Below are 27078 nucleotides of genomic sequence, written 5' to 3'. Positions count from 1 at the left end.
ACTTTGGTTCTATATAAAGAATGAATTTCTTGTATTACTGGAACAGGTTATTTTTCTACAAGTTTTGTGGGAATATTGTTCATTTGTTTTATAACTCAAATGAAGATATGAAAAAATAAAGCTGTATATATTTTTTTATTGACTCTTTACAAAACATTTTTTTCCAGTATCAGGGTATGATAGCAGTACTGTACAGATCAACTTACATCTAACTGAACACACCACTTCCGTAGTTTCTTGTTCAGTCTTCATTGAATTGCATCAACAGTTTAGCTACCAAACCATGACAAAACAAATATATCACATGTATTTAAACTACACTTTGGGAAAATACTGTTGTATGAAAAAAAAAAAAAAAAAAAATTTAAAATCACATGCCAAAATTTATGTCCAGAGAAAATAGTTATTGTTGAAAAATGTCCTGTTGTATCAAAAATAATGGACTATCATTTAAACACAAGCATTTTGCTTCCTGGTCCTTAACACTGGACTAGCTCAGGCTTCCCCCCCCCCTTTCCCAAGAAATTTTTTATTGCTTTTAACCTTGCAATAAAAGTTGAATACAATAAATTTCAAATAGAAACCCATCCCAATATTAATTATTCTAAGTGCTCTTTGAGGAACTCTTCCACAGTATCTGTATCCCATTTCTGAATACTTAATTCCTCTTTTGTTCCCCCATCTTTATCTATCAGCTTGATAACAGGATCTGCACCTCTGACATACTTGATACTTAAACCAGGGAACTGCTTTGGGAGCTCACTCTTTACGAAAGCTGTAAAAGTAAAAGCAAGTGAATATTAACACACTTCTCAACTTTTTTTTATATCATTCATGTGAAAGCACAATTTCATTAAAGTAGCTAAAAAAAACATTAATTTCCATGACTGAATAGCTCCTCTAACTGATTGCCAGTGGTCTGAGGAAATTGCTGATAACCTCATGAAATGAGAAACTTATGAAAATGCTATCTTTTCTAAATAAGCAAACCTACAATAACAGTCAAGAATTTAATTACATTACTGCACTAATGAAAGGAACAATGCTTTACTGCACTGGATGGTATACACTTAATCCAGATACTTTAGAGTTGCTGCTTATTGCCACTTGGTCCATAGTGTTTTTTTGGCAACAATTCAAAATGCCCAATTCAATTTCCAGTCCTAAATCTCTGTATATGTATGGCACTTCTGAAAACAAGTAATCTTTGTTAAGCAACAGTTAATAAACCAATCACCACTAATTTGCAATGTTAGTCCTTTTTAGTGTACTTAACCCATAGTACTATACCCATATTCTTCAGCTTCTTTCATTTTTACCCCTCCCCCTGCAAAAAAAAAAAAAAAAGAATGCAATCACTCTCAAATTTGCCAACTTATGCTTACACACATTTTCAGTCTGTGATAGGAGATATAAATGCCAATTCTGTTGTAATGTGAGAATATGTAGTCAAACCTATTAGATGGTTTATTGTGAAGACAGGGGTTTTTAATATAAAAGTCATATGGTAAGTGAACAATTATAGCATAGTAAAATAATTCAAACCTCCACTAATTGTTCTGACTTTACATTTTGCCTAAAAATATTCATTATAGGATGAAATAGCTATAATAATAATACAATAAAAGAATGTAATCACTCACTGGAAATATACCCTAATGAAGCTCAGACAGAGAAAGAACACATGCTTCAATGTCATGCAGCTGGAAGTCAGTCCGTATTCAAGTGCAGAAAATAGCATGCTGATTTTTGAACAAAATAATAGTAAGAGGTGTTATTGAACAGTAGAATCAAATTGTTTTGTTAAAAAAATAATAAAAGGCAAGGATTTATTGAAACAGTCAAATATCAATGGAATAAGCATTTCCATGAAATGAAAGTGATCATCTCTGAACAACTAATGGACACAATGAGCATGTGTAGGATATTGTAAACAGTGGTAGGCATCAACATGGGGAGATAATAGGTAGTAAAGTTGAGGTTTCACTTGGAAGTTGCCATACTATCTAGAACGAACATACATCAGGTTTGTCAACATGCCATTCAAAATTTGTCAAGGAAACAGAAAACTCAGTTTTGTAATGGAATCAACTGGTGAGATGGTGTATTCTACACACAAAGTGAGAAAAGCAGAAATTGCAAGAGCGTGTGTGTGTACCATTAAGACTGATCTCTGACCAAAGAGGTGGACTGTCCAAGGGCAATCAGGAAAAGACCAGAGGATGGGCTCGAGGGAACAGTTTTACTACATTACAAGGCACCAATACACAGGCTCATCTTGGTTAAACAGTACCTTACTGAACATGCAATAATAAGTTAGGTCACCAGGTCTTGCAACCATGTGAACTTTCTTTGAATGGTTGTCATTCCAAAGAAGAAAAAAAAAAATAATTAAATGCTGGGTGCTGCAGTGAAAGTGGCAAAATGGGGCTTCCTGGCTTATTTTCAGTAAGTTTACAATCTCTGACAAAAAAAAAAAAAGTGTGACTACTAAAGGAAATATTTAAATCGAGACACATTCTGGGAAATATATTAGTATAAAACTGAACAGGATAACTTCTCATACTCAAGAAAATATTTTTAAATGTCTCACAGATCCTCATAAAAGCACATTTTTTAAACCTATACTATCCTACCAAAATGCATGGCATACTCCTCTAATTTTAAGAAATTTTGACTATGAAATATGTAAATATTAACCTAATAAGGTGATCAGCTTATATATATATATATATACACAGGGTGTCTCAAAAATATTGGTACAAACGTTTAGGGGAGGTAGGTAACATCTAAAGGAATGTGAATCGCATAGGGACCCATAACTGGAAACGTCACGGGAAAGTAGTAGCAGAGGCACAAGAAGCAGAAATGACACAAGACAGTAATTAGTGGTAAACAATGGAGTACGAGATGGATGAATTTCATGATGTTACAACAGATGCTCGAAGGTTCCACCATGAGACGCAATGCATGCGTGACACCGACGCAGCATGGATTGGCAGACATGGTCAAACACACCTGGAGTTTCTTTGACATTAGCAGCAGTGCAGACGAGTCTTGCCACAAAATCCATTTCTGTCTCCACAGGCGATTCATACACGATAGATTTGAGGGCCCCCCCCACAGGAAGAAATCAAGGCTCAATAAATCAGGTGAGCGTGGGGGCCAGGCAACAGGTCCACCACTGCCAATCCATCGATGCCCAAACGAATGTTCAGATGGTCACGAAAACGCCTTCCATAATGGGCAGGCACCCCGTCATGTTGAAATCAAATGTTGCGTCTCACATTTGCTGGAACATCAAGTAACCATGGTAGAACTTGTTCAAGAAAGATCCGATATTTAGCGGAGTTCATGCGGGATGGTAACAGGTATGGGCCGACTAAGTTGTCACCGACCATACCTGCCCACACATTTATTGCGAAGTGATGTTGTGCGCATGTGGGTGCACACCATGTGGGTTGGCGTGAGCCCACACATGAGCATTGTGCTGATTGAATAAGCCTTCCCAAGTGAAATAAGCCTCATCCGTGACCAAAACGTAGGCTGGAAAATTCAAGTCTTGAACACTTTCTTAGAGAAACCACTGCGCAAAAGCCACACATGCAGGATGATCTTGGGGGAGCAGTAACTGAACCCTTTGGAGATGAAAGGGGTGTAAGGAATCGTCATGCCAGACACGCTGTACACTGCAATAAGACACTCCTAAGGCAGAGGCAACGGCACGTGTGCTGGTAGAAGTATTATTCTGGACGGCATTCAACACTTTCTTCCATGGCAGGAGTTCGTGTCGAATGTGGTCTGCCCGCACTACTCCCGTTCCCTCTAAATGACCCATAATCGCACAAATTTTGACGCATATGCTCAAACAAACGGTGGTCCGGTACATGTCTGTCTGGGAAGCGTTCTCCATAAATTCGTTAAGCAACGTCCATTGCCCTCTGCTAATCCATACTAGGTGCATGTCTGCCAGCTCACAGTTCATATATCGATGCATGCTCTATGTGCGGTGACCTACTGCTTGAATGAGTAAACCAGAAATTTTCCCTCTCGCGAACTGATGAACAGCGCCCTCTACCGACTTACGGTGACGTTTCCGGTTATGGGTTCCTATGCGATTCACATTCCTTTAGATGTTACCTACCTCCCCTAAACGTTTGTACCAATATTTTTGAGACACCCTGTGTGTGTATGTGTGTGTGTGTGTATATATATACACACACACACACACACAGTCAAACTTATTTCGTATGTGTATGCTGAACAGTGAGCACATGGAAAGTATTAAAAGCTTCGGGAGCACAACAATAATAATGACTTGCAAGAAAAATGTATGGGTTAAATGTGGGCTATTGCTAAGGAATTAACACGTTCCCTGTTTCCTCTTGTAAATGTGTGGCTTCAGATTATTAATCCACTTGGAGGGGGAACCATTCTACTTTTAGAACTTTTTCTTCCAATTTGACAAAAGAAAAAACTGGATATTTTTGTCAAGAAACTTCACTGGAGACTGATTCAGTGTCATAGTGAGAAGAAAGCCCAAAATTATCTTGGCCTTTTTCAATCCAGATTGACTCAATGCCATTGTTTTTCAATCTCAGGTCAAAAAGGTCTTGGAAAGGTTGGCAGCGAAAGTGTTAAACATTCCCAAGTCAACAATCAGCAACATATTGGACACGAACCATAGCCCAGTGGTCAGGAGCAAGAGTGCATAGCATGCGTTCCTTGAGTGGACCGAGGTTCAAGCCCATGACTACTAAATACGATAAATATTTGTATTGACGATTTATTGTAAACTCTACTGACTTGGTTGTTGTGCCGGAGTATAAACAGAAAATTTAATCCAGAGGTGACAACAAACCCGAGAAACAACCAGCCAGGCATAAAATTACCTCACCTTGCCATCATGATGTGCAAAGAGCTGTATACCATGAATTTTCATGGCATACCAACAACCCACAAGCCTTTGATAGCAAAAACAAATGCATGCTCAACATGGCACAAAGCACACTGGAGTTGTGCTGCATCAATGAAAATAGGTCCTATGAAGCAACTAAGAATGTACATGCTCTTCCAATCTGATGAATATGTTTGGGTTTGGAGAATGCTTACTAATGTGCTGTCCAAAATTCACAACTGGAAGGAGTCATTGCATGGGGAGAAGGAGGGTATTTCTTGTGGTTTGCAATAGGTCTACTGGTTGTAGTGCTAACACTATAAATGCTCCAATGGCATTTATGGTGTTGACACATAACATTCTGGACAATTCTGTATTTGGCAGAATTCACTGGCAATTTCATGAAAGCATCTCTTACACCCTCCAAACTGACAATGCTCAATGTCACAAAAAGATTGTGAACAAGCAGTTTCAAGAGAATGTCAGAGCACTGCAGTGACAGTAACAGTATGCACCAACCCAGTTAAACAACTTTGGAATGAACTAGAATTCAGAATTAGAGCAAGACTGTGATAGCCCTTTGCTGTGGTGCTCACTAATACTTTAAAGGAGTGGAGCACAATACCATCAGCTTTCTACTAAAAATAAGTCTTTCATAATGCAGTCAGAGGTGAGCCAACATGCCAGTAATATCTTTGAATACGTGGTTTTGTTCATAACTACAAATGTGCCGAGACTTTGGTAGGATAATGTACACATAGCCTGATTATATATATATATATATATATATAAAAAACAATTACTACCTACCCTGGATCTGTGGATAGTGTCCTATTTTTCATCCACACACTTCTAGTTGTGCACGAGGATATTTCTAAAATGGTTTAAAAACAAAAGGTTAAAAGCAGTATACAAAAAACCAGTATCATTCAGAAACATATCACATTTTACAGTGTCCAAACAAGAAGAATCACTGTATGTTATAACAGTTTTCAATAGTGTAAATAACTTTTATTTTTATCTTACTATTTTTCCGCACAAGCACTTTTTATTTCATTCTCTCCAAAATGTCAAGATGATATTAAAACTCACAAAAGTTAGCATACATTTGTGGGACAATTACTAGCTCAGCAGATAATTAAAACTTACCTATCCTTAATTTTTGATGTGAAACATCTTTGGTGGCACCTACTAAATTTCATACTGAAGTAAAATCAATTTGTCACGAAAATGCAACGTGGAAATGACACATACTCAGTCACTAACATTGATTCGGTAGAATAAGTAGCGGACCTGAGCATAAAACGTTACACTTGTCATTACTTCGGTTCTAGCTGTTTAATTTTAAAACGGTTCTGATTTTCATCAAAGATGTTTTCGTACGTACAGGGTGTACATGTGGTTTTTTTTCTTTCCTGCAACTGTTACTTGATTTTAATTATGATGCTGTTTTATTAGTTATTTGTTCTGTTAATTAATTTTTAAATAATGTAAAAGGTTGGGGTTAGCTGTAGTTGCCAGGAGTATGGAATGATTTCCTTGGGTAGTGTAGTGTTAATGCTGAATAATTGTCACAGGAAAGGATTCATTTTCTGTTTTTGGCCAAGTTCTAAAAATGTTCTTCAATCTGACACTTAAAAGTTTGACTGCATCACATCTGAGCTCAGCAATTTGCATTCATAATTCAACCAGTGTCCAGAATAAATGGATACTGGTTGAATAATCTCATTAACAGTAAGTGAAATAACAATTTATTTCATTATTCTTGTAGCAAATGTAGACTGTAGAGTTCTGAAGTAACACGTCTAGGCAGGCAGTCAGCTGTTCGAACACCTTCTATGCAATGTTATAGCCAGCACCAACAACAAGATGGTGATGCTGATTACTACTTACACTCTAAAGTAGTGTGTATGTAGTCTAAGGGTGTGCATACCAACCAGTGGTATACATACCCTTAGATGTGAGAAAAGTCCTGGGGGCAATGCTAGTGAAACTGAAATTGAGATACCTGAATTTTTATTTTTACAGCTCTACTTTTGTACTTTAAAAACAATCAAATAAGGTTTGGATTGGGGGCTAACAAACTTTTCTTACACTTGTGATAAGTTTTCAATATTTAAAATAAAACTGCATATTAGAATGTTTACTTCCTCCATTACTACCTGCTACTTATTAGTGTCAATAACTGAGTATTCAAAGTTAAACAGATGCAACCAATTAAGTATTACACTTTTTTGCTATATGAAATGTTAATATTGTGTGTACAAAATGCTGGAGCAATGGAGACTGAAAACTAAGCAGGAGGAATATGAAAGATTTTCTGGGTAAAACAGGCAGAAAACACAAAAATGGGAATTAAAGCAGATTAAAAAAAACCTTTTCATCTGTATGTCTCAAAATTGTAGATACAGGGATACTGATATGTTCCTTTTTGAAAAGGAAGTACTTTGCAAAAAAAAAAAATTTATGAATGCATCTGCAGGATGCACTCAAACTCTCTCCTTATGAATAAACAGTTTGTCCACAACTTCTCATCTTCAACTGATGCACCAAGTTACAAATGTGGTAGTTATGAATGACGTGACACAATGTTTATAATTTACATGCAAGAGTTCTTGAATAAATGATTTCCTCTTCTCATAATGAATGGTGATATGGTTTTCCCAACTACTGAACTGGCATGTGCATGCTAGTCATTGTATGGGTTGCCACTGTTCCCAAAATTGCTTCTTCCATACCAGGCATTATTCACGTTCAGCTTGACCTACCTCTTTCAGCTATAAGTATGACACTGTGACCATTTTTGTAGCACTTGTCAAGTTGCCTAATGATGGTGGCATTGGGATATCATTTGCCTGAGCATGACATAGGTCCTTTGAAAAGTAACTTTTATTTGCTCCTGAGGTAGGTGTTTTGATTAAATGACTGATCTGGAATTTTTTTTTTTTTTTTTAAATCACAATTTGCAATGTTTTTGCATGTTGATTGATTGGTTTTTTTTTTTTTTTTTTTTTTTTTTTCATGAAATATTTCTTTTTACAAACGACAAAGGATAATACTGCCATCCATAGTAAAATCTTTTCCATGATTGATAATTCCTAGTTCTATAAAGTTTAGCAGTAGATTTGATTTTTGCCGTTTTGGTCAAAAAGGCTCCAACTGCTATTCTGTAGTTTTCACAGTAAAACTGAACTGTTATTGATACACATATTAGGAATATACTTTTTGTCCAATATCACCAGTACAAGAATTAAAGCAAAACACTAATGTTTTCCCAAATGTCTGAAAAACTGAACAAATTAAGGAAGTATATAGCATCGCTAATAATATTTTTTTATATGCATCAATGATTAAAGTGGCCACAATATGCATTTACATGTACAAAATGCATATGTGATCTTATGTCTACTTATAACAAACTTATTTAATAATTTAGCTAGACTACTACTGTGAGAAGAGTGCAATTTTTTTTTTTTTTTTTTTTACACTTTAATGAGCTACGTCATTTGCAATTACTTTGTGGGGCAATGCATGTTACATGTGGTCCGTGTTCATGTTGTGTTTTTTTTTTAAACACTTGTCACTGTTTTATTAGCAGAGAAATGAACTCACAACCAGGATCACCAAATCAGAATACAATGCACCGAGACAAACCTGATCAGATTATCTGAACTGCAGCTGAAGTCTGAAAGGAACTACCTCATAAATACATTACCCTCATAACCTTCATGCCATTTTACTAAAAAAAAAAAAAATTTAATTTTTAAAATATAGATTGCTTCATTGTAATGGCTTTGAAAATGATGCAGTTAATAGCCTGTGCAGTGAAGCTCCTCTACTTAAAAACATCAATCTCTGTAGCACGCAGGCAGAAACACAAATCAGGTGTGAGGGCCCAACATAAGTAGTAGAATATAACAATAGAATATAACAATAGAGTTCAGGTAGACCTGTAAGAGAATGAGTCATCCAGTTAGGGTTACAGATCACTACATCTGTAATTAATGGTTAATTTAATACTAATGCACATTCAATAACCCAATGTCTTTATCACCACCTGTTTAAGAGATGACACTATCAAAATATATTCAAAAATAAACAGAATTCATTTATATTGCTTTTACTAATTATTATTAAAATATTTCCACTACATAAAGGCCAAAGGTCAAACAATGAGTTCAATTTTAGATTAATAATAAAAAATTAATGACCACTTTCAGAAGATTTCACAGCCAAAACAGCATTCACCCTAATCAACACAAATATGCATGCTGTAATGAACAGAGAAATTTAATTACTGTACTTTGTATTGTTTAACCTGAAAATAATGGCATGAGATGGAATTTATCTCCCCCCTTCAAAAATGTGTCATAAAAAAAAAAAAAAAAATGATGCTGCTTTACTTTTAATGCCTTTCAGGAAAACCAAAAATAATAGATCAATAGCAATAAACTTCATTTAAGTTTAGTGATTGTCGGCAGTCATGGTCAAAATGCTCTCTTGGTAGATTGCCAAGTCCATGTCAACACTTATGTAATTTATTGTCAGAGGACTTAGCTACACTTCCAAAAGTGCAAAGTCATTTGCACCAAACTAACTGATGCCACCCCAATACATTTAAAATATTAGCATTAGTTGAGGCATATGATGCAAGAAGAAGCTTACACAACATCAGCCAGAAAAAAAAAAAAAAAACTTCCCATTTCACCCAATCAGTCACTCCAAATGTTTGTCTAGTTCATCCTTAAATTTATTAACTTCCACAACAACAACAGATGGAAGTCTGCTCCAGCAATCAACTACCCACTGGCTAGAGGCAAACTTCCGCACATCTATTCTACAACTGTCTTTCCTTAATTTGAATCTATGCCCCCTCAAGTTCTTAATCGGAGCAGGCAGAAGTATCCCATCAGCACTGAGCCTGCTAAACCATTCAAGGCCTTATACACCTCAATCAGATCACCTTGCAGGTGCCTAGTCTCCAGATGCTGCAACTTGCAGAACTTAAGCCTTTCTTCATAAGTGCACCCCTTTGTTCCTCTCACCAACCTTGTTTCCCTTCTCTGTACTCGTTCTAGCAACTCTACATCCTTCCTAAAATGAGATCTCCAGACCTGTACGCAGTACTCAAGGTGTGGCTTGACCACTGCCTTATACAAAGAGGTAATCACCTCCTTGTCTCTGCTAGCAAAATTCCTATATATCATTGAAAAAACTCCATGACCAGCTCTGGTAGCTCATTTGCACTACTCAGAGAACTTCATATCTGACTACACAATTACCCCGAGGTCTTTTTCATTTTCCACCTCAATGAATGTAGTACCACACAGTTGGTACTACATTCATTGAGGTACCACATTTCTCTTGGGTTACTGCTACCCATATGCAGTACTTTGCATTTAAAGTACATAAAGGCATTCAAAACTGTTGAATCTTTTCTAGATAGTACAACAGACCAAACTCTCTAGGAAGCATCTAAATTGGATACTGTATAATCTTGCTGCCTCTACTCTGCCAGCTAGTGAATGGAGGGAATCCAAGTAGTGCATATGCAGATGGTACTGTCAAGACAGTTTTATATCAAAGAGCTGATGAGTGAATGTCACATCCAAAAACTTCATTAATTCACACATTTCCCTCCTCCCCCCATCCCCAAAACTTTATCTTATCTACACAATTCATCATAAATTATGAAGATAAGGTAAAGTGATCACTGGGATCCAACCCCATTGATAGTCCAACTTTCCCCCTTCAACTTGCCAACCCCCTACCTTTTCTGACAATCTCAATTGTTGAGTGCTTCAATCATCACTCATCTCAGTTCCCATAATTATTCACTGATTCCTTCTGCTTCAAAGGTGTTTGTGCATATATCTGCTCTGATATTCCTTATCAGAGACTTTATCTCTCCTTTTGATCTGCTCCAACTTGACCTCATTCTATCAAATTCAACTGTTCCCCCTCTATGGTTCTCACAACTTTACAAATCACTCAAGAACTTTCTTCAATCAATTAATTAATTTAAAATATTGATCTTATTAATTTAAAATATTATGCCCCAGACTAGAGCAGCAAAGCAACGGGCACAAAGTGGCAGGAGTGCTGTGACTCGGGGGAGAACTGATGGGGGCGATTCTCCAACGCATCACAGCCTAAAAAAATGTGCAATTTGTGAAATGTTTGCCGAACTCTCTGGAACAGAACAAGCCAAGAAGGATGTCTTTGTGTGTGCCAAGTGCAGACAGTGTCTAGAAATTAGGCATCAACTCAGCGTTCTACTGGGCATCTATGAGAGCTTGAGGTGTAGGGTAGATGCCCTCGAAGAAATTAATGAGGGGGCCCATCAAGCTCTCGGCTGCCCAACTCAATGCCACAGCTCACTCCTAGGCATCAGGCAACACAGCGGCAATCTCCAAGGCAGAATGCGTTGGTCCCAAAGGAACTAGTTATTGTTGGCGACTCTACTGTCAGGGAGACAGGGAATATATTGTGTAAAAAGGATAGATGGAACAGGACCAAGGTATATCTGTCAGGGGCAAAAGTTGATGACGTAAAGCATATATCATCTTTTAAGGGCACAAAAGGTGATATTGTTGTTGTTACTGTTGTTTACTTTTTAGGAGCATTAGCAACTAAGGCTATATTGCTCCAGGATATGCGGTGGTCATTCCCTGACCTTTCCGCATCCTCCATATTTGGTGGTGACGGGCTCAAACCCTGGTCTAATCAAGAAGCGTGTGCTAAGCACTGCTGCTCCTTCCCACCTGGCTACGAAGGCGCCGTGATATTGTTGTACACGTTGGAACCAATGACATTAAGAATAGCAGATCTGCAGATTTACTTAACAAGTACAGGTCAATGTTGCAAAAAAAGTTGTGAGTTAGGGTTAAATTTGAGAGTGTCTGCAATTCTGCCCAGACACAATAGGAGGGAGTACATGATGAGAGCCTTGTCAATCAATCCAGCCTTGGAGGGAATGTGCAAGGCTCAAGGGGTAGAATTTTTTCCAGCATGGTCTGTGCTTGTTAACAGGAGAGACTGCTTCTATAGGGATGGGATACACTTAAATAGAAAGGGTGCAAGAATATTTGCTGATGCTATCGAGGCAGTGTTAGGTGGGTCAGAAAACTGCTAGTTTGGGGGGGATTCACAGACTAAAAGGTTATTATTAATAAGAGATGAAATACCTTATGAACCCTAAAATCTTATCCTTTATCTAACCTTTGTTTTCCATCACTGGCAACACAATCTAAAATACATTCATTCATTTAGTTTAAAACAGTAATCCAACCAAGCAAAAGAGGAATAAAAATTATGCATATCATCCTATTTTGCATTCTTGTAATGCCAGATGACCTGAGGCTGAGAGTACTATGAGAGAAAGGCACCATTAGAGAAGAGGTCATCACCATATTGTGATCTAAGGTAAAGTACCACTAGGTATCTCAGAGTATGTTAACTGTGATTATTGAGAAAGAGATCAGGAGTATTGTATGTGTGATTTGTATTGTCTGGTATTCTAGTAGGTAAATGAACAGGCCATTAGTAATTGCAAAATTTTCAGCCTTATGATCAACTGGGTCCATGTAATTAGAAAATTGAGGCACTAGAGTTACAAACATTTAAATCACAAAGGACTTTACTGTGGTCTCAGACAGTTTTTAAATTCTGTATAGTGGGATCAACTGGCGATGTTACCAAAAGTAAATTCTAAGTGGGAAGCATTCAAGGAATTAATCATGGATGCTACTAAACGTTTCATACCTATTAAGAAATATTGTTCAAGGTTTAGGCCTAAATGGTTATCAAATGAACTAATGAGACTCGTAACAGAGAAGAAAAATGCATGGGATGCATATAAATTATCAAGCGACTCAGAAGCCTATGGCAGATATAAGTTAGTCTGTAATCAGGTCACAAAGGAGGTTAGGCAGGCGAAGGCAGATTATGAGAAATCCTTGGCAAAAGATGCTAAGAAAAACAGTAAGCATTTCTTTACTTATATAAACTCTAAAAGTAAGGGAATGAATCTGATTGGTCCACTTGACATCGATGGTTCGACTGTTGATGAGCCTGCCCAGATAGAAAACAAACTGAATGAGTATTTTGCATCTACATTCACACATGAGGAATTATTAAGGTTTGAAAATGGCAGAAGGTTATCAAATTGTAGCAGGGTACTTAATGATGTTGTAATAACTGAGAGCAAAGTGGAGGAGAAATTGTTGAAGTTAAACATAAAAAAAGCACCTGGGGTGGATGAGATCTATCCAGTTATATTAAAGGAGGCGGCAAAGCAACTAAGCAAACCCTTAGCCATAATTATGAGAGAATCCTTGGACTCAGGGGAGTCTCCCACAGACTGCAGATGTGCAAATGTATCCTCAATTTACAAAGGGGGGGGGATCGAAGGGCGACACGAGTAATTACAGACCAGTTAGTTTAACTTCTGTTCCGGGTAAAATAATGGAGTCACTGGTTAAAGATGCATTGCAGGATCATCTAGACAAGACTGCAGCAATAATTCAGACACAGCATGGGTTTGTTAAGGGAAAATCTTGTCTGACAAATTTGATTGGTTATTATGATGTGGTTACAAAGGAACTGGATGCAAAAAATAATTCTGATATATATTTGGATTTCAGGAAAGCTTTTGACACTGTTGTGCATGGAAGACTATTGTACAAATTGGAGCAGAATGGTATTAAGGGTAAGTTGCTACAATAGATAAAAGGTTGGTTGAGTGGGAGAAGACAGAGGATGGTAATCAATGGGTGCTACTCTTTGTGGACTAATGTTATTAGTGGAGTCCCACAGGGTTCGGTGTTGGATTCACTGTTTTTTTGTATATTTATCAATGATATTGGTGAAGGTATAGCAGGCTTAGTGTCGAAGTTTGCAGATGATACAAAGGTTGGCAGGGTTGTTAATGACAGTAATGGCATTGTGCTACTGCAACAGGATCTAGAAAATTTGGGCAGATGGGCTAAGAAGTGGCAACTGAAGTTTAACCTTGACAAATGCAAAGTACTGCATATGGGTAGAAGTAACCCCAGAGAAACGTACCAACTGTGTGGTACTACACTTAAAGTGGTAGAAAATGAAAGACCTGGGAGTAATTGTGCAGTCAGATATGAAGTTTTCTGAGCAATGCAGACAAGCTACCGGGGCAGGTCATGGGGTTTTGTCAATGATATATAGGAATTTTGCTAGCAGGGAAAAGGAGGTGATTGTCCCTCTGTATAAGGCAATGGTCAGGCCACGCCTTGAGTACTGCGTACAGGTCTGGAAGCCTCATTTTAGGAAGTATGTAGATTTGCTTGAGCGTGTACAGAGAAGGGCAACAAGATTGGTGAGGGGATCCTCTTACCAAGAGAGCCTTAAGTTCTGCAAATTGCAGTGGCTGGAGACTAGGCACCTGTGCGGTGATCTGATTGAGGTGCATAAGGCCTTGAATGGGTTGAGCACGCTGAATTCTGATGGGATCCTTCCACTCGTTCAGATTATGAACCTAAAGGGGCATAAATTCAAATTAAGAAAAGACAGATGTAAAATAGATGTGCGGAAATCTGCCTTTAGCCAGTGGGTGGTTAATTGCTGGGACAAACTTCCATCTGTCATTGTGGAAGTTGATAGGTTGAATAAATTTAAGGAGGAACTGGACAGGCATTTGGAAGGAATGGTGTGATTTTTTTTTTGGCTGATGCTGCATAAGCTCATACACTTGCTTTCTTGCATCGCATGCCACTACTACTACTAACCTCGCTCAAGGTTGCTATTAATGAAGTTTTACCCTTTTTGCAAAAAAAGAAAATAACAGACAAAATGGTGTTTTTGTAAAAAGACGGAGCAACTCTACAGTACCAACCTGTATGATGTTGAGACAGAAAAAGGATCAAACTGAGTCCAAAAGACTATTTCTCGATCATAAATACGGAGAGTTGGCCAGCTATGCAAGAAGATATTGTGACAATATATTTTCAAAAAATAAAACTTATTGAGTATCATTTGTTTTTGTCTTTTGCACACTAGGGAAGGTGGAATTTATATTCCATTTCTTTAATCAACCAACTGTGATTAAATCAATTTCTTCATTGATATGAAACAAACCTTCTTTGATTTTCACTGCACAACTAAAAATAGCAACCACTGCAAGTATGAAACAAATGATACAGCAAAGTAATTACATTTTAAACATGTAAAGTTTACAGTTCAATAAAAACTGTAATTGTACATTACAATTTCAAAAAAAAATTCATTAATTAATGATATAAAAAGTTACATGAAATTATTTTGTAATAGTACCACCTTTTTTGCTGCTTTTTCAGTACAAACAAAAAGCTCTGCCTTATTAAGAGTTATGCTGATTGGTGTTTCAAACTTGATCACACATATTTCCTGTTTGCTTGATAATTGAGATTTCTCAAATTTTCAATTGAGAAATTAAAGGAAACACTTTTCTTTGAAGAGTGTTAAGTTTCATCTACATGTATAGGGTGGTTGAGCACAGCAAAAGAGCTAAGGGAGATCTAATCAAACCCACGTGAATGAATGAAGATAAACTCTGGTCCATCATTCTAACAGTAAGAATTTGCATTTTAATTCTTCAAATGTCAATGCCTGTTTGCATTTCAATGTAGTGTATTTTGTGCTAATTCTTAAAGTGTTTAGCAGTGCCTGTATAATATCATTAAGTACCCATATTACATAAAGCCCATTATGTTTCATAATCCATCTGAAAAAGTTATTACACAATCAAGACCTTGTATCAAAGAAATTTTAAGCATCTGTGAAGAATACTGTGTAGTGTAACATGGTACTGTCAACTTGTACTATTATAAATTTCCTATAAGGCCTAACAAAAGTTTCCATTATATATATTCCACTGTATGTGTGTGTAGCTGTTGGTAATGTAGTGCAGTGCTTCACAGACAAGATACCATGGAACCCTACAATGCCACATGGTTAAATAAATGCATGCATTTATTTTAAGAATCAGTAGCAAGAACTATGTAATTGAATTTCTGTTCTGAGAAAGTTGCCTGAATTGAGAGACAACTTCACCCACCTGACTCTTCAAGTTTGAATGACTGGTTGTGCAGTTACTGGCATTCTACTCTAAGAGAAATTCAATATAAATCCCATAATTCCCTTACTTTAATGAAACTTTCTTACTGTCTGTTAAGAAATTTCATGTGATTCACATACTTTTGTTTTTAGTTTTTACATATACTGCTTTTCCAATCGCCAAGGACAAATTTAGAATACACAATATCTGGAAAAATGTTTAAACCGTGAACAGTGATCGATAATGATAGAAGATCACAAATCAGGAATACAACAGCATCAGCCACCTGCAAACAGGAAAGATGAAAGTACAAATGTTTAAAGATCATTTTGTTAAAAGAAAAAAAAAGAAATAAAATATTAGTTTCACAAAAAAAGTTAAGTTGCTGACAAAACTCAGAGGACAGCTATTTACAGTTGGAAACATGTTAATTCAACCAGCATGTGAATCAACTGTAAAAACAGATTTTACCAGAACAAGAAATTAAGAATGTACCTTTGTCTGATACAATTAGTAGATGTATTAAGGATATATGGATATATATCAGTTAACAGTAGAGGTGTTTCTCTTAAAATTAAGAAATCTAATATAATTGCTCTCCAAGGAGAAGTCCATAGATATTGAAAGCAAAGCTCAAGTGCTAGCATTTGCTAGATTTATTGAAAATAATCATAAAACAATTTGTTTTTCAAAGAACTTCGAGGAATGACAACAAAAGATATTTTTGAACTACAAACTGTTGGTCTCTCATGGGAAACATAGGCATATGCACAGATGGTGCACCATCAATAATCAGATCTTTAAAATCTGATTTGTGACACTTGCTAAGATAGAAAATAAAAATATTGACTCAATTTCCTCTTAAATTGAAACAATGGTTGCTAATCTGAAATTTGGATTAAGTGACCTAATTAAAATACGGTAGTAATTATACCAAAAATAAATCTAAAGTCATGATTATCTCAACTTTGTACAGAAATGGGATCTCATCATTCTTCACACAGAAGGCAACATAGATTGAGTCATATTTATGAATTAAAAGAAATGCTTGATTTTTTTGCCATTAAAAATAAAAAAAGTATAGCTGGTATTCAAAATTAGCTTACTTGTGACATATTTCAATATACTAAAACAAGTTAAACTCCAGTAGGCAAGGGAAAATAGAAAATCTTTTAATCTCTACAGATTAAATTATGATTTTGAAAGTAAAAGGGAAAAAACTGGAAAATCAAAGTAAATGAAAATATTATAGGTATGTCTCCAAGAACTGCTGAAACAAAAGAGTTTAGCACTTAGCTTCACTGGAAGTTGTTGTTACTTGGTTTTTAGGAGTATTAGCAACTAAGGCCATATTGCTCCAGGAATATGCAGTGGTCATTCCCTGACCTTTCTACATCCTCCATATTTGGTGGTGACGGGCTCGAACCCCGGTCTAATCAAGAAGCGTGTGCTATGCACTGCTGCTCCTTCCCACCTGGCTACGGGGGTGCCTTCACTGGAAGAAAAACTTAATTATTTTGCAGATATAGTTGTACATTCTTATGACTGAATAAGAAATCCATTTACTAAAACTGCCTGGAAATGTGAAGTCTTAAAAAAGTAGAATTAACTGCCATTCACAATGATCAATGTTAAAATTGAAACAGTCAAATTTCATTTGATTTCTTTTAGATTCAAAGAAGGAATGCCACAACATAGGAGGAAGAGTACTTAGAATTTCAGTATGATTTTCCACAACATTTGTGTGAACTTAGATTCTCTACACTTGCAAATATTAAAAGAAATAAGAGGATGAAATTAGTTTGACGATAAAATAAAAATGTTTAAAAATAATTCAGCCCAATATTCAAGAAATTGTATAATTCTCATCAGTTGCATGTTCTACATTAAATGTAGATGAAATTACTACATTTATTCTTTTTTTTTTTCTTTTGACTATAATAAAAAAAAACACTAATTCAATAATATCTTTCATGTTATTTTACTCTAGGGCTTTAACAATGAAAAAGACCTGGGAGTAATTGTGCAGTCAGATATGAAGTTTTCTGAGCAATGCAGACAGGCTGCCAGGGCAGGTCATGGGGTTTTGTCAATGATATATAGGAATTTTGCTAGCAGGGAAAAGGAGGTGATTGTCCCTCTGTATAAGGCAATGGGTCAGGCCACGCCTTGAGTACTGCGTACAAGTCTGGAGGCCTCGTTTTAGGAAGAATGTAGGATTTGCTTAAGCGTGTACAGAAGGGCAACGAGAATGGCGAGGGGAATGAAGGGATCCTCGTACCAAGAGAGGCTTAAGTTCTGCAAATTGCAATGGCTGGAGACTAGGCACCTGCGCAGTGATCTGATTGAGGTGTATAAGGCCTTGAATGGGTTGAGCATACTGAATTCTGATGGGATTCTTCCACTTGTTCAGATTATGAACCTAAGGGGGCATAAATTAAAATTCAGGAAAAACAGATGTAGAATAGATGTGAGGAAATTTGCCTTTAGCCAGAGGGTAGTTAATTGCTGGAACAAACTTCCATCTGTCGTGGAAGTTGATAGGTTAAATAAATTTAAGGAGGAACTGGTCAAACATTTAAAGGGAATAGTTGTGTGAATTTTTTTTTTTTTTTTTTTTTTTGGCTGATGCTGCATAAGCTCATACACCTGCCACTACTACTACATTCTATTTTAGTGCCTGGAGGAAAAGCAGAATTGAACACATCTAAATGTCAGCAGTGTGTGGATTTGTTCCATATCAATTTAATTTTTACTGTCTTTGAAATAATGCAAAGTAATTAACAAGAAGTGAGGGGAATGAATCCTGCTCAGGTAGTTAAACTAAATCAATATTTTGCATCTACATTCACACATGAGGAGTTATTGAGGAAGGGGAATGCCATAGATGAAGTAAACACTGGCAGTGAGCTAGATGATCTTGTAATAATTGAGAGTAAAGTGGAGGAGAAATTGTTGAAGATAAATACAAGAAAGGCACCTGGGGTGGATGGGATCTATCCAGTTATATTAAAGGATGCAGCAAAGGAAGTAAGCAATCCGTTAGCCATAATTATAAGAGCTTCCTTGGACTCGGGAGGTACCCACAGACTGGAGATGTGCAAATGTAACCCCAATTCACAAAGGAGGATCAAAGGCTGACACAAGTAATTATAGACCTGTGAGTTTAACTTCTGTTCCAGGAAAATTAATGGAAGCACTGCAGGATCATCTTGACAAGAATTCAGCTATAGCTCAGACACAGCATGGTTTTGTTAAGGGAAGGTCTTGCCTGACCAATTTGATGGGATACTATGATGTAGTCACAAAATAATTAGATGCAGGGAATAACTTTGATATTATATATTTGGATCTTAGAGAGGCTTTTGATACTGTTGCACATGGAAGACAGCTGTACAAATTGGAGCAGTGTGGCATTGGTGGCAAATTGTTGCTATGGATAAAGGGATGGTTGAGTGGCAGAAGACAAAGAGTGGTAATTAATGGACACTGCTCATCGTGGACTAATGTTATTAGTGGAGTCCCTCAGGGTTCAGTGTTGGGTCCATTATTGTTTTCTGTATTTATAAATAATATTGATGATGGTATATCAAGCTTAATGTCCAAGTTTGCAGACGATACAAAGGTTGGCAGGGTTGTTGAGGATGCTACTGACACTATGCTGCTGCAACAGGATCTGGAAAGGTTGAGCAGATGGGCTGAGAGGTGGCAAATGAAGTTTAACATTGACAAATGTAAAGTACTACATATGGGAAACAGCAACCCCAGAGCAACATATCAACTCTGTTGATAGGATACTGCCTCTTGCTCAGAATAATCAGCTGAGAGGGCATAAATTCAAATTGAGGAAAGACAGATGTAGAATTGATGTGTGGAAATTTGCCTTTAGCCAGCGGGTAGTTGGTTGGTTGAACAGACTTCCATCCCTTGTTGTGGAAGTTGATAGCCTAAATAAATTTAAGGGTCAGCTGGACAGGTATTTCGAACAAACAGAGGGGTGAAGTGGAAGGGTTTTTTTTTTTTTTTTTTTTCCGGCTGATGCTGCATAAGCTTGCTTTCTTGCATCATATACCTCTACTAATGCTAAAGTATAAGTTCATCAATTAGACATTTGAACTTATATTTATTTCAGTGCAACACTGAATATATTACATTAAATTAATAAGCAATGCATATAAAAAATAATCCTTCACAGTCAAATATTTTACTTTTAAATAGGAACTAATGAGAAATTATTGCAAAAAAAAATATTTCGCTACATTTTAAAATCAGTAATTATATAGGAACTAACAGAAGCTTACATTAACAATCCTTATAATTGTTTCATTTATAAAATGTTGTATTTATTAATGAAATGTGAATAGTGTTTTTTTTCCCCCCCACATTCTTCTTATGGGGAAAAAATAAATAAATAAAATGAAATAAATCACATTTCATTAACAAATAGAGAGAAAATAAATCAGTCTTTGTCACAAAATTACCAAGGCAATTTCATGAATTGGGGCAATTTTTTTAGACTCTTGTCAATAAGAACATTTTGAAAAAATGTTGTGGAAAATTTAATGTCCAAAACTTTTATTTGAAACATATGATTTGACCAGATTCTAAGGTAAAAATGCTCAGAAAAATTGAAAACATTAATTAACAAGTACAATTTTCACTGAGCTGCTGCTGGTAGCATCACTCACCATTTGGCGAGTGATACTACCTTTCAGGAAAGGGTACAGATCGTATCACAACACACCATGCCAACATCATGGCCACCCAATTTGCTGTGATTCACATTCAGAAAAATCGTCTTGATTTCTGGATGTGAATCACAGATAGGATGTTCAATTGCATACCAAAGATTAAATTTTGCCCTGGCATTCATTCATGCACAACAGGAACATGAGGGTGAACATCTTTTTATTCTCTACATCACCTGATTTAAGCTCTCTTATGATGTGCAAATTTTGTATGGATAATATCTTTCATACAAGCCCAACTTCTATGCAACAGAGCTAGCACCAATGCTGCCTTGCAACTGTTGCTGCACTACATTCCATTTCAGTAGTTGCAACCTCCTCCTCCAAATATGCTTCTTTTATAGCCTTCTGCCCATGCAATAAGTCAAAGTTCCCTGTTTCCTCAAATTTCTTTATCATTCAGCACACATATGGTATTAAAAAACCTTTTATGATGTCTGAATTTTACATAAATGTTAGTAATGCAGCATCAGCTGCATTACTAACATTTACATAAAATTCATTAAGTGTGCAGTCTTTTAAAGAGAATGTCAGGAAAAAAATAATTCAGCTGTCTTTTAAACCCACAACAGGGGTTTAAAGGATATATGAATTTTTGTTTCTTACATTCTCTTTCACTTGTGAATTATACCTATATCAACTTTCACTTCAATCTGACTGTTAGATGGCACTCCAGACAGCTCTAACCAGGACACTTCAATCATAAAGATCCTGTACTTGTTTACTGACAAGAGGACAGAATAATTTATAAAAACTTACCTTGATTGGTTCTCGTGCAGCACTTGCTTGACAACACTGTAAACAGCTATCATTTAATATCTCAAGATCAAACTGTGATAACTGATCACACCACGTACAAAGTAAGTCTGCCTTTCGTAATCCAAGGTGTAAGCATTCCTCAGTAGATAATTCACATTTCACTAGTGTAATCTGAAAGTACAAAAAGACCCTCTTTTATTCTGACCTATATATATATATATATAAAATGTAAACTATCTTAATTGATAGCAATTAAATAAATATGCTAATTTTATTAATTAAAGAAGTTCATTCTGTCAAATTTATCTGTTCCCTCAATAGATCTTCTAAATCTACAAATCACTCAGAGCTTTTTGGCTTTCTTTCACTGAAACTCAATTTTTGAGTTTTGGTTTTAGGACATATGGTGAAGTTGGGGTGGGGGAAATCACATTTCATTAACAAAATAGAGAGAAAATTTTAGAACTGAAGAGCTTTGGGAAAAAAAAATTTATATAGATAGTGCATTCAAATTTCTGGGACGTATGGTGACATTGTACATCACAAAAAAAAAAACATTCACATTTCATTAACAAATAGAGAAAATAAATTAGTCTTTGTCACAAAATTACCAAAGCAATTTCATGAATTACGGCAAATTTTTTGGATAAAATCTTCAACAGATTTCATGTCTACTTTTGTCAATAAGAATGCTTTGAAAAAAAGTTGTGGAAAATATAATGTCCAGAACTTTTCTTTGAAACATATGATTTCACCAAGTTTTAATTGAAAAAATTTAAACATTTTAAATTAACAAGTACAATTTTCGCTGAGCTGCTATTGCAGGTGCATTTTAGATAATAATGAAGCTATCCTAAAAATTTTGTTATTTGGCTTAAAAGGCCAAAAGGTATTCAATGACCATATACAGAAGGTGACGAAAAAGCACCTAAGCTGATAAAAACACACACACACATTTGTCATTATTTCCTTACATTTCAAATTAGCTCTTCCTGGTCCCACAGATGTTAGTTATTGTTGGTGACTATTGTCAGGGACATGGGTAATATATTGTGTAAAAAGGATAGTGGAATAGGACCAAAGTATGTCTCCCAGGGGCAAAACTGATGTTGTAGAGCAGATAGATATCATCTTTTAAGGGCACAAAGGGTGATATTGTTGTATGGGTTGGCACCAATGACATTAAGAGTTGGAGATCTGCAGATTTACTTAACAAGTCCAGGTCAATGTTGAAAAAAGTCGTGAGTTAGGATTAAATTTGAAAGTACCTGCAATTCTGACCAGACACAATAGGAGGGAGTATATCAGGCCTGGGCAAACTTTTGGGCTGAAGGGCCACAATAGGAATTCAAAAAGAAGGCGGGCCACACGTAAAATACTATTTTTAGATATATATTATTTGTTATCATGAAGAAGAAATATAACATAAAAAAATTATTCTCTAAGAACCAGGGATTTAATGAGATGAATGGAACTGTTTTACATCTTTTTTTTTTTTTTTTTTTTAATTTCAGGTGTTAATTTTGTAGTTGAGATTCTTAAAACTGCTTGTAAATGTTCATCGGTGATGCTTGATCGTAAAGAATTTTTATTTAGATTCATGATGGAAAATGTTTGTTCACATATGTAGGTTGATCCATAAATAACCAACATTTTAAGTTTGTCGGATTTGTTCGAATTAAGAGTATTGTAAAATTTACAGATTTCCTCACGACGGCGCAATTCCCTTAAATCGGTATCACACTGCAGATCTATAATCTGAAGCTGTAGTTCACTCTGTGCACTATCAATTTCTATTGAAAATGGGTCGCGCACTATTGCCAAACTTGTCTCAATTTTTCGGAAGTAGCCAAATCTTCGTGAAAAGTTGTCATTCAAAGCGATGATAATTTCACAATATTTTTCAAATTTATTTTCTGGAATCTTCAGCAACTTCGTGGTTGGAAAGTGGTCTACCTTGTTAATCAATAATTGTCGAAGGAACAACTGGAGTTTTAATTGAAATTCATTCAAACTTTTTTACCATATCATGGGTGTATAAATTTTTCCCTTGTAACACGGTGTTGAAAGTATTTAAGTGTGTCACGATGTCCAGGGTAAACGCAAAATCACAAATCCAGTTATTATCAGTTAATTCGGGAAAGTCCATAATATTTTTAAGTTTTAAAAATAGAACGATGTCATCTTTAAGATCCCATACGCGCCGAAGAACTTTTCCTAAGCTAATCCATCAATTTGGCTATGATAAACGGCCTCCGTAGTCGAGTGATCAGGAGCACGCGCTCTTTGAGTAGACCGGGGTTCAAGCCCCTGACTGCTGAATACGGTCGATCTGCCAACCCGCACTGGACCAGCGTGGCAGATTATGGTCCATTTGTTAACAGGAGACACTGCTTCTACAGGAATGGGATACACTTAAATAGAAAGGGTGCAAGAATGTTTGCTGATGCTATCGAGGCAGTGTTAGGAGGGTCGGAAAACTGCTAGATTGGGGGGATACAAGGACTAATAGATTAACAGTAGCCACTGGCAGAGGAGAAAGTGATTCTTGCACTGCTTCTATTGGAATGAGCAGCAGCCTGGAAAATAAGATGCAGGATATTTCGGAGACTGCTGGGAATCATTGGGGTACAAGTAAACACATGGGTTGTGTTAGGGTGGCTAAGAGGAAGAGCAGGTGCATGTATACTTGCGTGTACACCAATGCTAGGAGTCTAGTAAATAAATTTGATGAATTTGAGGTATTGCTCAAAACATCAAAGGCAGATATTTTTGGGATTTCAGAGACGTCGTGTCACACAGATATAAGGAATGCAGAACTGGAATTTGGGGAGTACAATGTCTACAGAAAGGATAGACAGGATAGGAAGGGAGGAGGGGTTATGCTATTAGTTAAGAAACACATAAAATCCAAGGAAGTGAAGCCAGTCGACATCGCTGGACAGTGCAGTGTCGAGTCATTTTGGTGTGACATAAGCATTGGGAGATCAAAATTGAGAGTAGGAGTGTGCTATAGGCCTAATGACTCTGATGAGTATAATAAGAAACTGTACAGAGAAATAGAGTGGGCCAGTAAATCAGAGAGTCTTATTATGGGAGATTTTAATTTCCCAGATATTGACTGGAATTTGGGGGCTGGTCACTCACACACTAGCAAGGCTTTTGTGGATTTATTGGATGATTGTTTTCTACATCAGCATGTTCGGGAGGCAACTACAGGTAGTAATACTCTTGATTTGATTATCAGTAGTGATTCTTCGTGCATTAAGAATCTGCAGATAAATGAACCACTAGGTGGCAGTGATAACAGTGTTCTCAAGTGGGATTTACTCAAAGAGGTAACTACCATTAGGGGTAAAGGGAAGGGGTATTGCTTTCGTAAAGGCGACTACGGTGGACTAAGACAGTATTTAAATTCTATACAGTGGGATCAACTGATGATGTTACCAACAGCAAATTCAAAATGGGAAGCATTCAAAGAACTTTTCTTGGAAGCTACTAGGCTTTACATACCAACTAAGAAATATTGTTCAAGGTTCAGGCCTAAATGGATGTCAGATGAACTAATGAGGCATATGGCAGAGAAGAAAAATGCATGGGATACATACAAATTAACAAGTGACACAGAAGCCTATGATAGATACAAGTTGATCTGTAACCAAGTTACAAAGGAGGTTAGGCAGGCGAAGGCAGATTACGAGAAATCCTTGGCAAAGGATGCGAAGAAAAACAGCAAAGAGTTCTTTACTTATGTAAACTCTAGAAGGAAGGGGATGAATCAGATTGGTCCACTTAATATCGATGGGTCAACTGTTGATGATCCTGCTCAGGTAGCTAGCTAACAAACTAAATGAATATTTTACATCGACATTCACAAATGAGGAGTTATTCAGCGAGGGGAATGCCAGAGGTGTATTCAACTCTGGCAGTAAGCTAGAGAATCTTGTAATAACTGAGAGTAAAGTGGAGGAGAAATTGTTGAAGATAAACACAAGAAAGGCACCTGGGGTGGATGGAATCTATCCAGTTATATTAAAGGAGGCAGCAATGGAAGTAAGCAAACCCTTAGCCATAATTATGAGAGCTTCCTTGGATTCAGGGGAAGTACCCATGGACTGGAGATGTGCAAATGTGACCCCAATTCACAAAGGAGGATCAAAGGCTGACACAAGTAATTATAGACTTGTGAGTTTCACTTCTGTTCCCAGAAAATTAATGGAGGCACTGGTTAAAGAAGCACTGCAGGATCATGTAGACAAGACTTCAGTTATAGCTCAGACACAGCATGGTTTTGTTAAGGGGAAGTCTTGCCTGACCAATTTGATTGGATACTATGATGCAGTCACAAAAGAACTGGATGCAGGGAATAACTTTGATATTATATACTTGGATCTTAGAAAGGCTTTTGATACTGTTGCACATGGAAAACTGCGGCACAAATTGGAGCAGTGTGGGATTGGAGGCAAATTGCTGCTATGGATAAAGGGGTTGTTGAGGGGGAGAAAACAGAGAGTGGTAATGAATGGACACTGCTCATCGTGGACTAATGTTATTAGTGGAGTCCCTCGGGGTTCAGTATTGGGTCCTTTATTGTTTTCTGTATTTATAAATGATATTGATGATGGTATATCAAGCTTAATGTCCAAGTTTGCAGACGATACGAAGGTTGGCAGGGTTGTCAAGGACACTACTGACACTATGCTCCTGCAACAGGATCTGGAAAGGTTGAGCAGATGGGCGGAGAGGTGGCAAATGAAGTTTAACATTGACAAATGTAAAGTACTACATATGGGAAACAGCAACCCCAGAGCAACGTATCAACTCTGAGGTACTACACTGACAGTGGTAGAGAATGAAAGGAACCTGGGGGTGGTTGTGCAGGCAGATATGAAGTTCTCTGAGCAGTGCAGATGGGCTGCAAGAGTAGCTCATGGTGTATTGTCAATGATATATAGGAATTTTTCTAGCAGGGATAAGGAGGTGATTATTCCCTTGTATAAGGCAATGGTCAGGCCACCCTAGAGTACTGTATACAGGCCTGGAGACCTCATTTCAAGAAGGATGTAGAGCTGCTGGAACGAGTACAGAGAAGGGCAACAAGATTAGTGAATGGAACAAAGGGGTGCTCTTACAAAGAAAGGCTTAAGTTTTGCGAATTACAATGTCTGGAGACTAGGCACCAGCGAGGTGATCTGATAGAGGTGTACAAAGCCTTGAATGGTTTGAGCATGCTCAATGCTGATGGGATTCTTCCTCTTGCTCAGAATAATCACCTGAGAGGGCATAAATTCAAATTGAGGAAAGACAGATGTAGGATAGATGTGCGGAAATTTGCCTTTAGCCAGCGGGTGGTTGGTAGGTGGAACAGACTTCCATCCCTTGTCGTGGAAGTTGATGGCCTAAATAAGTTTAAGGCTCGGCTGGACAGGTATTTCGAACGAACGGAGGGGTGAAGTGGAAGTGGTTATTTTTTATTTATTTATTTTACTTTAATTTTTTTGGCTGATGCTGCATAACTTGCTTTCTTGCATCAAATGCCTCTACTAATGCTAATTTCCCTCAGCATGAATCGTTGAGCTTCCATCCCGCTGTGGGTTGATAATGGC

General features: G+C 36.9%; 1 protein-coding gene across 1 annotated transcript in view; it reads right to left on the bottom strand.

Annotated features, from left to right (window-relative positions):
* Positions 1 to 364: 364 nt before the first annotated feature.
* Positions 365 to 27078, bottom strand: part of LOC150089531 (selenoprotein F) — a 50807-nt gene continuing 24093 nt past the window's right edge. The window contains exons 3-5 of the mRNA XM_090368653.1: positions 21473 to 21643; positions 5708 to 5771; positions 365 to 775 (exon numbers count right to left, since the gene is read on the bottom strand). Coding sequence (XP_090224779.1) covers positions 5736 to 5771; positions 21473 to 21643 — 207 coding nt within the window. The 3' untranslated portion in view covers positions 365 to 775; positions 5708 to 5735. The remainder of the gene's footprint in view (positions 776 to 5707; positions 5772 to 21472; positions 21644 to 27078) is intronic.

This window comes from Mastigoproctus giganteus, chromosome 2 (assembly GCF_048544385.1).
Source record: "Mastigoproctus giganteus isolate SK-2022 chromosome 2, ASM4854438v1, whole genome shotgun sequence".
Lineage (NCBI taxonomy): Eukaryota > Metazoa > Arthropoda > Arachnida > Uropygi > Thelyphonidae > Mastigoproctus > Mastigoproctus giganteus.
The sequence above is the reverse complement of the archived record's forward strand: the minus strand, read 5'-3'. Positions and strand labels throughout refer to the sequence as shown.